General features: G+C 37.2%; 1 protein-coding gene across 1 annotated transcript; it reads right to left on the bottom strand.

The window, feature by feature from the left end:
* Nucleotides 1-10,941: 10,941 nt before the first annotated feature.
* LOC119694705 (extracellular serine/threonine protein kinase four-jointed) lies at nucleotides 10,942-13,333 on the bottom strand. Its single transcript, XM_048632101.1, has one exon. It carries the CDS (start codon nucleotides 13,260-13,262, stop codon nucleotides 11,475-11,477), a length of 1,788 nt encoding a protein of 595 aa, XP_048488058.1. The 5' UTR covers nucleotides 13,263-13,333; the 3' UTR covers nucleotides 10,942-11,474.
* Nucleotides 13,334-15,197: the final 1,864 nt, after the last annotated feature.

Raw genomic sequence — 15,197 nt, 5'->3', positions numbered from 1 at the left:
ATTTTTTTTTTTTTTTTGCGAATTTCCAAATTTTGATTTCAGATTTGGGCTTAGATATACCAATTTTGCAACACCCTGTATAAATGATTGTTAATTGCTAATGTGTCGGTGGTTGTACGGTAGCTATAGAGATTCCACTATATTATTGTTTTTTAGACGTTTCCTTATGTCTGGTAAGTAAAGTTAGTTTTCCTTTGCAGTCATCAAATATGTAGGTACTTATGGGATTTTGAATGTCAACAAATCAATAATATAATGGACAGAGTATAGGCAGTCAGACATTGACGCTAACGTGACAGGTCAATCCTTTCACTACGAAGAATAATTATAACCTTTATAAAAATATCAGTTAAGTAAGGGCCAATTCAGACGTACCACAACCACACCACAGCCACAACCACACCACAACCACGCCGTGTGGTCGGGCATATATTTTGTATTGAAAATTAATAATCCAATTCACACGTGCCACATTTTGCCGTTGTCATCGACCACCTTTGTAATACGACCACATCGCAACCACATCGCAACCACATCGCGACCACCTCCTCTCGGTATTAACTGCACACGACGACGTGGTTACCACATCGCAACGACAGCGACAACACAACCACATCGACATTTTGTCGCTGCCACAACGCAACTGCAAAAAGTCGCTGTCACACTATTCACACGTAACCACAGCTTGACCACATTATGTTGCTGCGATGTGGTGTGGTTGTGGTACGTGTGAATTGACGCTAAGTAGTAAAAATGTAGTAAATATATTTTGATATACCTACCTATTTAATAGCTCCTTCTCTCATGAACTTAAAATTTAAAAACAAACACAGCACTTTTAGAGAGTTCATTGGTTTCGCTAATACCTAAATAAAATATAGACACTTTATAATGTCTTATTTGAATAATTTCGCAGTTACTGCAGACACGTCTGTTGGGATTAAAATTAGGTATATTTTATCGGAAATAGCTTTCCAAAATTGTAGCCATATTTAGCTTGTGAATGTGAAATATGTGACTAAATACATAGTTGATATTTAAAATAACAGTTTGAGTAGAAACGTGATTGAGTTCGTTAATTAGGCTTTAGAGTAAGTTGTTAAGTAATGAAATTAAGTATTTAAGTTTTACTGTCAGTTTCACATTTGAGAATGTCAAGATAAGTAGAGTTTGAGTATGGAATGCAGGGCTGTGATTGGCTGAACTGTCATTGAGAAGGTCTTAAGTTCATGCTTAGGTAGATTTACTCAAATGTGAAACTGAGCCTTAGTCTGTCAACTCAGAATAAAAAAAAGTATTTAACTACGCATAAAATGAAGTCATAGGATGTACCTATTCATTTATAGTTATTTGCGACCATAATGATGCAGCATGTCGATAAAAATTGGTGGCCGATGATAAACATGATGAAAATTTATTAGAAACATATATTACATTGTAGAATTTACCTTTTTATAGTAGAGTTTCATATTTATTAAAAGCTCTGCCATACATACAGAAGGGCTAGCACGCGGCGCATTAAAGACGTGACAAAAGTGTTGCATCGCGCTCACTCACATCACGCAGCCTCAAGAGCGAGCGCGACGGAGAACTTTTGTCGCGTCTTAATAGCGCCCCGTGATACAGGGCCAGGAGGTTGTTAAAATGGTCACGAATTTAATAAGTCACCCCATTTCGGATTACTAGATACAGCTTTTGCAAAACCCTGTAAGTACATCGTAGTAACCACTAAAATCATTGCATTTGACCTACAATAACTAGGTAGTAATAGCTATGTATAAAACCAGTAAGTAAGTAAATATGGCTACTGTAACTCCCTCTAGAACGGTGGTTCAAAACGATAAATTATATAAACCAATAACAAAACATATCCACAGGAAACATCTTTCTTATGTTGGCGATAGTCATTTGTCAAAATGGCGGCGTCGAAGCCATATTGAATTATAAATGCCACCGAGCGCGCGTGTGACGTGGCGAATAGATAAATAAGTTATGAAGTATTGTGAGCAATTTATATCGCACGTTAGTGGTTTTTTAAGGTGATTACAGACTGTTTCGAAGAATTTGTTAGAAAGAGGCACTGTTTATCCAAATCATTATAATAATCTACCAATAAACTACACACATCTACAACTGGAAATATATGTCTATTATTATAATTTGGATTTGTTTCAGGGAGGTTATTGTCTTAGGTTAGTTTTTATGCAATGTATGACTGATTTATGTGTTATAGGTACTATAGTTAATTTGAATATAGGTAAGTAAGTTACTAAAGACCGTCTATTTGTCACAAAAAAAATTAAAGACTTATCTGTGAATATATAAATTGTTTTTTTTTAATACTTATTATGTACATCTAAAGAGCTCTATCTAGTTTGTTAAGTTTGTAGGTCATTAAAAAACAAATTATTACGACAAATACATGAGAATAAACAAAACAAAATTCGGTTTAGTGTGAAAGGACCCTGGCCGTTTCCGGGTCCCTAGTGTTTTTTGAGATAAATCTTTATACATCAATATTGCTAATAATTTAAATATTAACGCAATAAAATGGCGGTGGTCTTAAAAATATTGTATAAGACGCAGCTTTAGAAGGAGTATTTCCAAAATAATTGATGGGCTAGCTCGGAATAATAACGGCTTCGCTTTCTTTGACTGATAAGTCAAGAAAAACTGTAGATAGGTTCCTAATATAACTTATTTACAGATTTTGATTCAAGAATTTAAAATATATTATTATTATAAATTCTTTATTGCACATAAAAAAACATTGTGCAAAGGCGAACTTAATGCTAGTAGCATTCTCTACCAGTTAACCTTTGGTGATATCGAGAAAGTGGTTGGTAGTGCGACTAGTGCGATAGGCTGAGAGGAGAGAAGTTTATCTACTTAAAACGAAACACAGAGATATACTTACTTATACATAATAACTATACAAATTATTATATACTTTTTTAAACTCGTAATTTTTTTAACAGAATTACATGTAGGTACCTCTTTTGGCTTTCGGTAGTGGACCAGCGTGGTGTGAAATGGTCCAAGCTTAGGGAGATTGTTTAAACTTGGGGATATGCAGAACGGTCCCACTCGAGAGAGCCAGATTACAGAGCCTTACACTTTAAAGAAAATAAAATAGAATGGACCCCCTGAGTCACTATCTTTCCGTTAACTATACCCGCAACACCCTGTATATTTCCAAATATTTCCCCCTAAACAAAAAAAAAAAACACGCACTCACGCCTTGTACTGATGTACTCCCTTGCGGGGTAGGCAGAGGTGCATGGCTGCACCCACTTTTCGCCAGAGTGTTATGTTAGTCCCAATGTAATAGGGGGCGGGCCTATTGCCATTTTATGGGCACATCCAAGACCCGAGAACAAATATCTGTGTTTAAACAAATATCTGCCCAGCGGGAATCGAACCCGGGACCATCGGCTCAGTAGTCAGAGTCACTAACCACTACGCCATTCGGTCGTCTAAACATTCGCCGATTATGACTATTCAAAAGCTTTTAGCCGTCCGGTAAAGTTCGGCGCCTCTAAAAGGGGGGCTATTGAGGAATGCATCACGCGAGTCGTATCTGTGTGTCAGCGCGTGTCACTTGCGCGACCGCCCGTAATGTATAGTGCTCCTGGCAAAGATTAGGAGGTAGGATGCAGAAGTGATAAGTGGGTAGAGATCTCTGCCTTTTTGATTTTTAAGATAGATTGGGTAAAATTTCTGCCTGTGTAAAAAATAAAGTTTTGATGTTGATGATTTAAATTTGGCACTAGTAACCTAATCATCGTTAAAATCTAGATCTAGAGGCCATGATGTCCCATAATAAAAGTTATCCTGTGCTAGCTGTTCCCGCGAGCTTCGCTATAAAAGTTTTTCTGTGGGAATTCCGAGATAAAATATAGCCTGTGTGTTAATACAGGGTGTCAGCTAACTCCATACCATATTTCATTAAACTCGGTTCAGTCGTTGACGTGAAGAAGTAACAAATATACACATATACTCACACACATACTCACAAACTTTCGCCTTTATATTACACTGACGGGCAATGAAAAAGTTCCACTCACAAAATGCTGACACCAAATAACACAATTTTTTTCAAACATTTAAATTAAATTTTGAACAAAATATTACAGTTTATTGTTGGTAATATCCTGATGTTCTGTTAAATGTACTTCAATGTTGCAGAAGGTTCCATTAAGCTAGCTTTTTCCGTTTATGAGTAAATTGGTGCTTTTCTCAGTGGAACCTTTTCATTTCCCCTGAGTGTATTATTAGTAGGATGACAGGAACATACATACATCTGCCAAAAGGGAGGGCAATCATAAAATTCTGCCCTGTAGAGAAGCGCTAACGAACTCATTCGACACAGGATTAAAGCATACGAAATACATTTCTCTACCCATGACTCTACAATACTAAACTTTGTAATAAAAACCGCTCTTTTTTGTAAACTTTTTTGAATTAGATTCGGTTAAATCCATTCACATTTGGACCTTTTTTCTGTCCTAAAAACGCAAGTAATGCCATATCGATATATCACCGAACTAGTAGCAGATGTCAATTTGACATTTGTAACGGTTACCTTCTATGCTTAGATTAACAATATGCGAATAAGATGGAAACTGGTGATGACCGAGATGGAGTCTCGACATGTAACGCACATAACACCCCAATTCTACCACTCAGCTTTTATTTTGTATTAAGCAAATAAATATTTAAATATGTGGGAATATCTGACACAAGGCCATTTGACCCCAAACTAGGCAGAGCCTGTGATATAGGTATCGGACAGCTGATACATAATAATATACACAAATACATAGATAGATACATATTAAATATAAATATCAACACCCAAGACCCAAGTACAAATATCTGTCTTTAAACAAATATCTGCCCCAGCCGGGAATCGAACCCGGGACCTTCAGCATAGCAGTCAGGGCCACTAACCACTACACTATTCGACCGTCGTCATTCCAAGTAGTTAGATTAGAAGATTCGCGACAAAATGCGGATAGTTTTTTGCTTCGCTTTTGTATGTGACAAACCATCTTGTTTCTATATTATTAGTCTAATGGAGAATGTGATGAAAAAACTAAGGCAGGTGGTTAAAGAAATTGATGATGTAGAATTTATGGTATTTAGGGGATTGACATTAGGTTCATTTTTTTACTTTCTTTAGTAGGTTACTGGTAGGAGGTACTGTTTTATACCCCGATCAAATGGGCTGTTATAAGTTTAACATTATCTTTGTATCTGTCTTTGGTAGCGTACGTAGCTCTCAAACAGCTTAACCAATTTTCCATATATTTTTTGGACGTTCTTAGGCTTAGTGCCAATTTCTCCATAGTCGGTTATCTAACAGACAGGGATTGGTTAATCAATTATACGTCATCGCCATATAAAATTCTTGACAGGTGTGTCAAAAGTCAACCACTAATACCTGGTTATGCTCTAACTGACTATGGAGAAATTGGCACTTAGCCTTTCAAAAGATATGCTACTTTAGGGGTTTTTATCGCTGGTTGGGTTATTTATAAGGGTGCTTACATAGAGAATCGGGTTCCCTGTATCTACCTGTACCGGTAACCTGATTATGCGAAAGCGCTCACTGACAGATAAAAAAACCGGGAAATGCTCCGTGAGTGAGCGCTTTCGCATAATCAGGTTATCGGTACAGGCAGGGAACCCGATTCTCTATGTAAGCACCCTAACTTGTGTCCCATCTGCTGACATAAATCTTTGCCCGGCACTTGATCATTCTTATCAGTGACTTTAAAAACGTAGATACCCCGCTATGACTCATGACGCGCAATTAACCTTAAACATTAAAAAAAAAGATCCCGACGAATTGAGAACCTCCTCCTTTTTTTGAAGTCGGTTAAAAAGGCACAAAAGTATAAAAACCATTAAAATGTTTGCTAGAGGACACTTAAGGATCGTACGCAACGGACGTATCGGATTCAGTATTCTTTGTATAGAAATTCACACAAGCGCGTCAACTTCATCGACATTGCCGACGCCGTTTCTCCATCCTTACTAATCCTTTCTTATAATATTATAAATGCGAAAGTAACTGTGTCTGTCTGTCTGTCTGTTACTCTTTCATGCCAAAACTACTGAACGGATTTGAATGAAATTTGGTATACATACGGTCTAGACCCTGGGAAAGAACATAGGTTACTTTTTATCCCGGAATTCCCACGGGAAAACTATTTAGGGCGAAGCGAAGTGCGCGGGAACAGCTAGTATATTTATAAATGACAATCCGTTTGCTCCGATACGTACGAAACCGAAAGGTGGAAGCTTATTACTTTTATAGTAAAAATTGAATGCAGGAGACTTGAAGCTGCAGCGTCGTGAAGTCACTTATGGTTCCTACGTATTTCAATGGGATTCTATGATATATATCGTAATATATATCTTATAATATATATATTATATATAATGGCTTAGATTAACAAGACGACCGAATGGCGCAGTGGTTAGTGGCCCTGACTGCTATGCCGAAGGTCCCGGGTTCGATTCCCGGCTGGGGCAGATATTTGTTTAAACACAGATATTTGTTCTCGGGTCTTGGATGTGCCCGTAAAATGGCAATAGGCCCGCCCCCTATTACATTGGGACTAACATACACTCTGGCGAAAAGTGGGTGCAGCAATGCACCTCTGCCTACCCTGCAAGGGAGTACATTAGTACAAGGCGTGAGTGCGTGTTTTTTTTTTTTTTAGTACAAATTGAATGCAGGAGACTTGAAGCTGCAGCGTCGTGACGTCACTTATGGTTCCTACGTATTTCAATGGGATTCTATGATATATATAATATATATCATAATATATATATATCATATATAATGGCTTAGATTAACAATATACGAATAAGATGGTGAGTCCTCGGCCTTCCTCATGCAGCCACTACCTGGGGTTACTCTCTAAATCGACGATCGAATGAACAAGAATTGTCACGCAGTCGGCACGCTTAATACAACGACATAGAGTCGTGTTTACATAGTTTTGTTTATCGGGTGCTATATACAGTGCTCCAAAATTGATAATGCCCATAGAAATCTTTGACAGATCGGTTGTTTTCGATTATGTGACACATGATATTGACTCCTATTTCTTTCGAACAAGGTGCAAAATGCAAGTGTTTTTTTTAAGGCTCTTACGATTTAATGATTCGGGTGTGAAGATCTGCATGTGCATTATTAATTTTGGACAAGTGTACGTTCGTTCGGCGATTTTAAAAATGACACCCCATACCACCTATTCTATTCTCTGTGGGGGTGTAAGTACCTGCACCTGACTCTCTCGAGTTGAACCGTTGTGCATATCCCAAAGGTCTAAACTGCCTTCCTAAGCTTGGACCATTTCCCACCACGCTGGTCCACTGCGGGTTGGTGGGTTCACATAATAATATCTAGATCTAGATATGCAGGTTTCCACACGATGTTTTCCTTCACCGTAAGAGCGATGGTATACATTGTACTTAAGTTATAAGAACTCATCAGCGCCGGGATTCAAACTTGCATATGTTGTGTGAGAAGCGGGCGCGTACCCGACGGAGCTACCACCGCTCTCAAAGGCCTCCCATGCCAGCTAATATCTATTGTGTTCAGTCCAGCGGCCTGGAGGGCGTCCCACGTTTGCCTGTTTGTGGTCTCCACTCGAAAGCTCGATTCTTTTTAGACTGGACAATACTTAGGCCTACTTGTAATTTACTTTCCTGCCCCTGTAGCACGGGGCGCTATTAAGACGTGACAAGCATTCTCCGTCGCGCTCGCTCTTGAGGCTGCGCGATGTGAGTGAGCGCGATGAAAAACTTTTGTCACGTCTTAAGAGCACACCACCATGCCCTTAAGGGCATGCTAGCCCTTCTGCTGGACATAGGACTCCTTTGACTCTGTCTTATCCTCCCATGTATACATTCCACCTGCATTCAGGTGTTGCAAAAGTGGTTGTCTGGAAGAAATCGCTTTAAGCGATAAGACCGCCATTTGTACATATGTGTTAGATTAAGTTTTGTATTGTTGTCCATATTTTTGTGTGCAAATAAAGAATATCTTATCTTATCTTATCTTATACTAAGCCGAAAGAGGTTGACTCAGGGAGTGATCCTAACTATAATATTATAAATGCAAAAGTAACTGTGTCTGTCTGTCTTTCACGCCAAAACTACTGAACGGATTTGAATGAAATTCGGTAAAGATATGGTCTAGACCTTGAGAAAAAACATAGGCTACGTTTTATCCCGGAGTTCCCACGGGAAAACTTTTCAAGGCGAAGCGAAGCTCGCGGAACAGCTAGTTCTAAATAAATCTGAACAACTTTTGTTCTATGAGTTTGATAATTCACGAAAAACCCACCCCAACCAGTTTGGCTTACTACACCAATTTTGCAACATCCTGTATAGTTTCTTTACCCAATAGACGTCTCATTCATTGACTCAAAAATTTACAGCAACAATCGTTTGTAAAGCATTCAGTAGGCAGTCCCGGCGACGTCACAGGAATACAAAAATAAGATTAGTGTTGTTCCTTGACAATGTAGATTTAGTATCGATAGACCAATATCGATACTCATGCGATAATGTATCATCATCATCATCATCATCATCATTAGCCTATAGCAGTCCACTGCTGGACGTAGGCTTCTCCCAAAGCACGCCACTGGATGCGATCTTTAGCTTTCCGCATCCAATCATAACCAGCCACCTTTCGCAAGTCGTCACCCCATCTAGCCGGAGGGCGATAATGTATACCTACTCATGTTTAAATAAAAATTATGTTTTTTGATAGTTGAAGTAAAGATGTAAATGTAGGTGTATATCTCGAACAACCATTTTTTAGCATTTGTTACTTAGGCTTCTACATTATAGTATTTTATATACTGGAATTACTGGGTATTGGGAGGTAGGTTACTTTATTAAGTAGCATGAAGAAACGTGGCAGTTTTGCCAAAATCGCTCTCTAACGAAAGTTGTTTTAACCCAAGTAAAACAAATAAAAGAAGAATAGATAAAAACTTTATTGAATGCTTTAAACCAACTAATTACTATGGTGAAAGATTATTCAAATACTTAGTTCCAAAATTTTATAACAAGTTGCCAGTGGAGTTTTTCAGATCTAGCAATGGCTAGTTGGTATTGGATTTATAAACCTTAACGTGAGTACTGAGTACCAATACGACCGATGGTTTTGTTCGTTGTCGGTGAGATATTGATGATATCGATAGTATTACATCCATTGCAAAACTATCGACTCGTCGGCAACACTAAATAATGTATGAATGACACTCAGAATAATTACATAATATTTAGGTAGCTATTCTATTAAATAGATTTTTCTGACTGCTTGCATAGCGTTCATTTCTACAGGCAAAGGCAGTGTGAGATACCATTCAGCCAGCTCGGGGCCTCTCTCTAAATCGACTAACGAAAAAAAAAACACTCATAACTTTACTTGTACTAATGTACTCCCTTGCGGGGTAGGCAGAAGTGCATTGCTGCACCCACTTTTCGCCAGTGTTATGTTAGTCCCAATGTAATAGAGGGCGGGCCTATTGCCATTTTACGGGCACATCCAAGACCCGAGAACAAATATCTGTGTTTAAACAAATATTTGCCCTAGCCGGGAATCGAACCCGGGACCTTCGGCTCAGTAGTCAGGGTCACTAACCACTACGCCATTTGCTCGTTTTTGTAAATACGTGATCGTGTTTAAATTTTCGGATTCAAACCGAATACCGTAGCCTAATTAGGTATACCTACCTACATGTTACCTACATAATTATAATTATTATGGACTAGGAGTCCTTTTTAGGTTTTCAATGTTCTTGGTTTATTATCTAACTACACTCACGTGCAAAGAAACAGTTCCACTTACACTAAATGGCCTCAATTATTTATAATAATTATTTATATAATTAATATTTAATACATTTGTAATGTAGCAGCTCAGCTGGAGCGGGTCTGGACCACCGGGGAGCGACCCCTGGGTGAATCGACCTCTCTGGCCTCCCCTGAGAGTAGGGGTTGGATGCTATATTAAGTATGTACTTACCCTAATGACTACTGGTTCCCTAGTGTTTAAGGTTGGTACTGAATGTCTCTCGAACGGTGTATACCGGGAAGCGGCCCTAGGCTAGCTCAAGTCGGTGCCGGGCCTCTGAAGGAGTCCCCGGTCACCCTGGGGGATTATAATACGACCGTAATAGGATTTTTTTTACCAAATGTTTAAGTACGTTTTTAGTTGGTGATATTCTGGTGGTCAGAGGCCTTCAGGCGGCTTGAAAACATCAGACACTCGGGTTGCCCACTTACCCGACAACTCTCTCAGCACAATCTTGCTTGTGTTGGGGTCCACCAACCCGCACTTGGCCAGCGTGGTGGACTAGTCCTAAGCCCTTCCTTCAGTGGAAGGAGACCCGTGCCCCAGCAGTGGGGACGTGATGGGTCGGATGATGATATTCTGGTGAGTTTTTAAATGTACTTCAATATTGCAGACAGCATATTTTCCGCTTAGGAATAACTTGGTGATTTTCGTACTGGAACTTTTTCATTTCCCGTGTATATTTATAACGATTAACTTGTCAATATAAGGATATACTTAATGAGAAATAATACAAAAGCTGTTATAAGATTTTCACTTTTTATTCATATTAATTACATTTTATATACATTTTTTTATATACAAGTGTTTAATTTTAAACGTGTATGATACAACTTAAATATTATAGGTATTTTTGTTTTGACTATTTATTTTTCGTTTACATGACACTTAATTATTTATAAAAAATATGTTTTTAGGATGCAAAAAATAACAGAAAAAAATATTGAAGGTATAGATAAAAAAAAAAACATTATTAAAGTGGTCTGCAAGGTATTGTTAAAAAAGAAACGAAATATTCATAATTATTTCATAAAGAAAAATCACAACATACATTTCTATATACATCCTGAAAATTAAATAGGTACTACTTAAATTCGAAACTGGCACTAAATGATTTAATTTAACACATTTTTACAATAAATAAAAGTATTTGGTATCAAAAAATGCTTAAACAAATACATTAATATCACTTTATTGTCAGCATAATAGCTGTGCTAAAATCAATGGCCCCCTTACCAATAATAATATATCAAAACTCTGTATAGATATAGATACAGGGTGTTAAAAAATGTAGAGTAAGTAAAAAGGGGGTGATTAAGGGGTTCATTCTGAATAAGCTTAGTTCTAAGACTGGAATTTAAGTTATTAAGAATTATCCCCTGAGTAACACTCTTTCAGCTTACCATGCAACACTTGTATAAGTGAAGACCACTACTCAAAGACAAAGCGTTAATTTGACTATTTTTTTTGTATTTATAATTAGTTAGGGGACCATGATTAACGATGTAGTTAGTCACAGTTCTTTCATAATTTACATTATTATATCTATAATTGTTTCCAAAGACATATGTACTCGTTTTTACTATCTGTTTGAGAAATTCTGCTCACATTTTTCAACTTGGCCCAAAACCTTGCCAATTCTCTCGTGTAGAATTTTAGCATTCTTCTCTGGCAACGGTGGCAATATGTCCCTTATCACTGCATTATTTTTCTTATGAAATTCTTCACTTAATTTCTTACCTACACTTTTGGTTGCGAATATTTCTTTCAATTGATCTATTGTACTCTTTCTAAATACACAAAGGTTGTCCAACATTAGACTATGGTAGACGTTGTATTTCTTCAACAACCTATAGCCATGGAGTAACCCTGACTCATTATCTAGGAACAAAAGAAGACCACTGTCTATCTTCCTAGCTAAATTATGAGCTGGGCCATCCATAATATTAATATTCCATTGATAGTTGAACAAATTGTTCACAATTCTATCTAGGTTTGCTGTCAAATAATCGAAAATTATGAGATCAGACCACTGCGCTAGCTCAACGAAACTATCAATAGATTTCTTACTCAAATTCAAATCTAAATGGTCAAAATCTGCCTTTTCGTTCTTATTCTCGCTTTTCTTAACGTGTTTAAGTTTAAGTTTTTCCAATAGCACTTGAGATTTTGACACTGTATCATTTTCTTTCAGTGACATCTTCAAAACATCAAACTTATTCAAATGACGACTAGATGGTTTGAAAATTTCGGGGATGTTAGCTGATTCTAAGCTCGGTATGTACTGTGTGAGAACTACGGCCCGGTTTGAGCTCCACTGAGCTGTAGCTATATCGTTTGCTACATTTTTCCACAGTTGATCTTTAACATCTACAACTTTGACTACAGAGGGCGCAAGATTGGTCAAATTCAATAGCTTAGCCACATAAAAACTAAAGATTTCTCCTTGAATTTGGTCTGTGTTCTGTCGGTATCGGACGCACGCTTGCAATCCATCACTGAAGGTCACCAGTCGATTCTGCATCCGTCCACATCCAAGCTCCATTTTCACAACTTCAGCTTGCTCCATGTAACTCTCCCATATGTCCGTAGCTTTCTTACCATAACCTTCTGGTAATGAATTCTCAACTTCAGGACCCCAGTAAATATCTTCAAATATTACAGTTCGATCACTCGGCAAAAATATATTTGTGTCGTTTTTGCCAACAACTGCAGATATTTTGTGCTTGTGGTGGCCCATTTTGTTGTCTTTCAGGATGTCTTTCATATCCTCTGTCATCCCTTTCGGGTACACTTCTTTGTTATACTTATGATCGTCTTTCTCTTTCTCACTAACAAAAGATACGGATGAATATCTACTGTTCATTTTCATATGTTTAGTGTTTACGTCTATTCGGTTATCATTCCTTTGGAATTCGGTATCTTTAATAGAATTGAGGGTTCTGGTTATTCCTTCTCTTAAATTATCATTAACTTTAAGTTGTCTAGGAACAAGTTTGACTTGCACATTTGTGTGTGTCGATCCCATAAGGACTACTCCTATGGCGAGACCAAAGATAAAACTTATGCAGAGGCTAACGAAAAAATAATTGTAACAACTAAAATGCTCTTTCCTAAACTGCATATTAGTTCTAAGTCTTCTGTTATCTTCTGCATTGTAAATACCGTGTTTGTGTGGTGGAAAACCTTTTTGTTTTATTATTCTATCATCCATAGAGTATTTTTCGTTGATGATTTTAAAAACAGCCATATTGTTCTCTTTGTTCGCTGATTCATCTAATGGCGGTATTCTGACATCTGTCACGTCAGTCTTTTTGTAAAACGGCATCTTATCGTCCCTTTTGTGAGATGTATGAATCATCTTGTTCATTTTGAACAATCTTCTTCTGTATTTTTTTTGGCAGCATTGGCAGCAATATACTGCCTATCTGTAACAAACAAAAAATATTTATTAAAATTTATTTTTTAAAAATACCTACATATAATTAAGTAAGTAAGTACCAAATTCGGTAGCCCTAAAGAAGAGTAAGACGCAACATGTCAGTATTAGAAATTACAAAGAGTAATAAAATTTATTGTTGCCTTATTAAACGCTTTCAGGTATTGTTACTCTTGTTTGATAAACATATTTACGTTTTAAATTGATAATATATTATGCTGATGTGCTGTTAAATGTACCTATAGTCCAACTATAAAGTCATGACAATAAAGAGTGCGATTTTGCTAAGACTTGTTCTCAATATCAGTTATTAACTTACATTTGGAATAGAATAGAATACTACTCTATTGACTAAACAGAACACAAATAACAATTTACATAAAAATAAAATACCGTTTAGGGATGGCTTTTTAACGGATTTGTCCTTTAATAATTATAATAATACATCGATTAAATACGACTTTATAGTTTTACTGTACTTCATTCATATTTTAGGAACAATTTGGTGTCATTATGTCACTAAGTTAAAATAACCATAATTAATATCTAAAACGTAAAAAACAAACGTTAGCAGAAATCACGACCACAACTTTAAAAGACTCCTGCCCCTAAATAAGTAAAAAAAAAACGAAACGTATCTTAGAAAAGTCATTCTAGAACTGACGCAGTATCAAGTATCAGAAACCATAACAAATGGGCTGTTTAAAACAAACACTGGAATTATATGGGGCGGTTAAAACGCCCCTACAATTATTCGGTAAGCAATATTAATCCAATTAACACGCGTGTATTGTAAGGTGTATAATTATTTCGGACGGTCATTACCTGTGACCGCCCATTTTGTACGCCGAGTGTGGATTTTACGGTGCGGTTAATACCACCTTTGGTTTTTGTGTTGCGTCAAATATAAATGTTATTTTTAAAAAAGAATGTTAGGGATTGTTTATGAATTGGGTTGTGTATGATTATTATTATTACGATTTGGATTTGTGTTATACACACGTATTTTTTTTATGTCATTATATTTTGGACTGACATAAAATTTGTTTAGGATGACCCGCTGAGAGACCTCGTTTCTAATAACTATACCTTTTTTGCAACACCCTGTATCAGTTAGTGCCTATTGTTTATCAGATTGTCACATACTTTCACCATTGCAGTTAGAAAAATGAAGCGGTTTAACGCATATGTCCAATCTACAGTCACATAATTATCTTGCCCATATAAATAACTCAACAGCTCTATATAAATACTCCTAACTCACCTAACAAGACTTTTTGTCCGGTCGGTCGCTCGGCCATACGATGTCTTGTTTTTTTTACCCTTTTTTTGACTTGTAACTCGATTTTTTACCCACGCGGTTCTTGTAAGAATTTGTAAAACACATTCCCGATGTCACGGCTCGTTCGTTTTTTAAACTGTTCTCAATTGCTGCGCCGTTTTTGACGTAATTCGGGGTTTTAGTGTAATAACTCTATTTGAAATGTGTTTTGATTGCGCGGTCGGTTTTTAACGTGCAAATTGGTAGGAGGAAGTTAGGTTAAGTTAGGTTGCGGCAGACGATGGCGGTGTGGGACAATGTCACTACTTTGCGTCTAGTTCAGGGTTTGATAGTTTGTCGAAAACAATACAATTGTATGCAAAAAAATTGCATAGAAAGTGGCGCATCTAGTTGAAACTATCGTACGATTTTTCATACGTCTTAACAATTTCCTAAAAGATATTTGCTGCTTCTTATTGGTGAATTTGCTTAGTCCCGTGATTTTTATACCATGGGATTATCATCATCGCGACCCAATACGTCCCCACTGATGGGGCACGGGTCTCCTTCCAATGAAGGAACGGTTTAGGCAAAGTCTACCACGC

The sequence above is a fragment of the Plutella xylostella genome, chromosome 30 (genome assembly GCF_932276165.1).
Source record: "Plutella xylostella chromosome 30, ilPluXylo3.1, whole genome shotgun sequence".
NCBI lineage: Eukaryota > Metazoa > Arthropoda > Insecta > Lepidoptera > Plutellidae > Plutella > Plutella xylostella.
Note: the sequence above shows the minus strand (reverse complement) of the source record. Positions and strands in the feature narration are given on the sequence as shown.

Bases quoted from the DNA above. Each gene is read 5' to 3' on its own strand.
- LOC119694705 (XM_048632101.1), bottom strand. From the start codon at position 13,262: ATGAACAAGATGATTCATACATCTCACAAAAGGGACGATAAGATGCCG.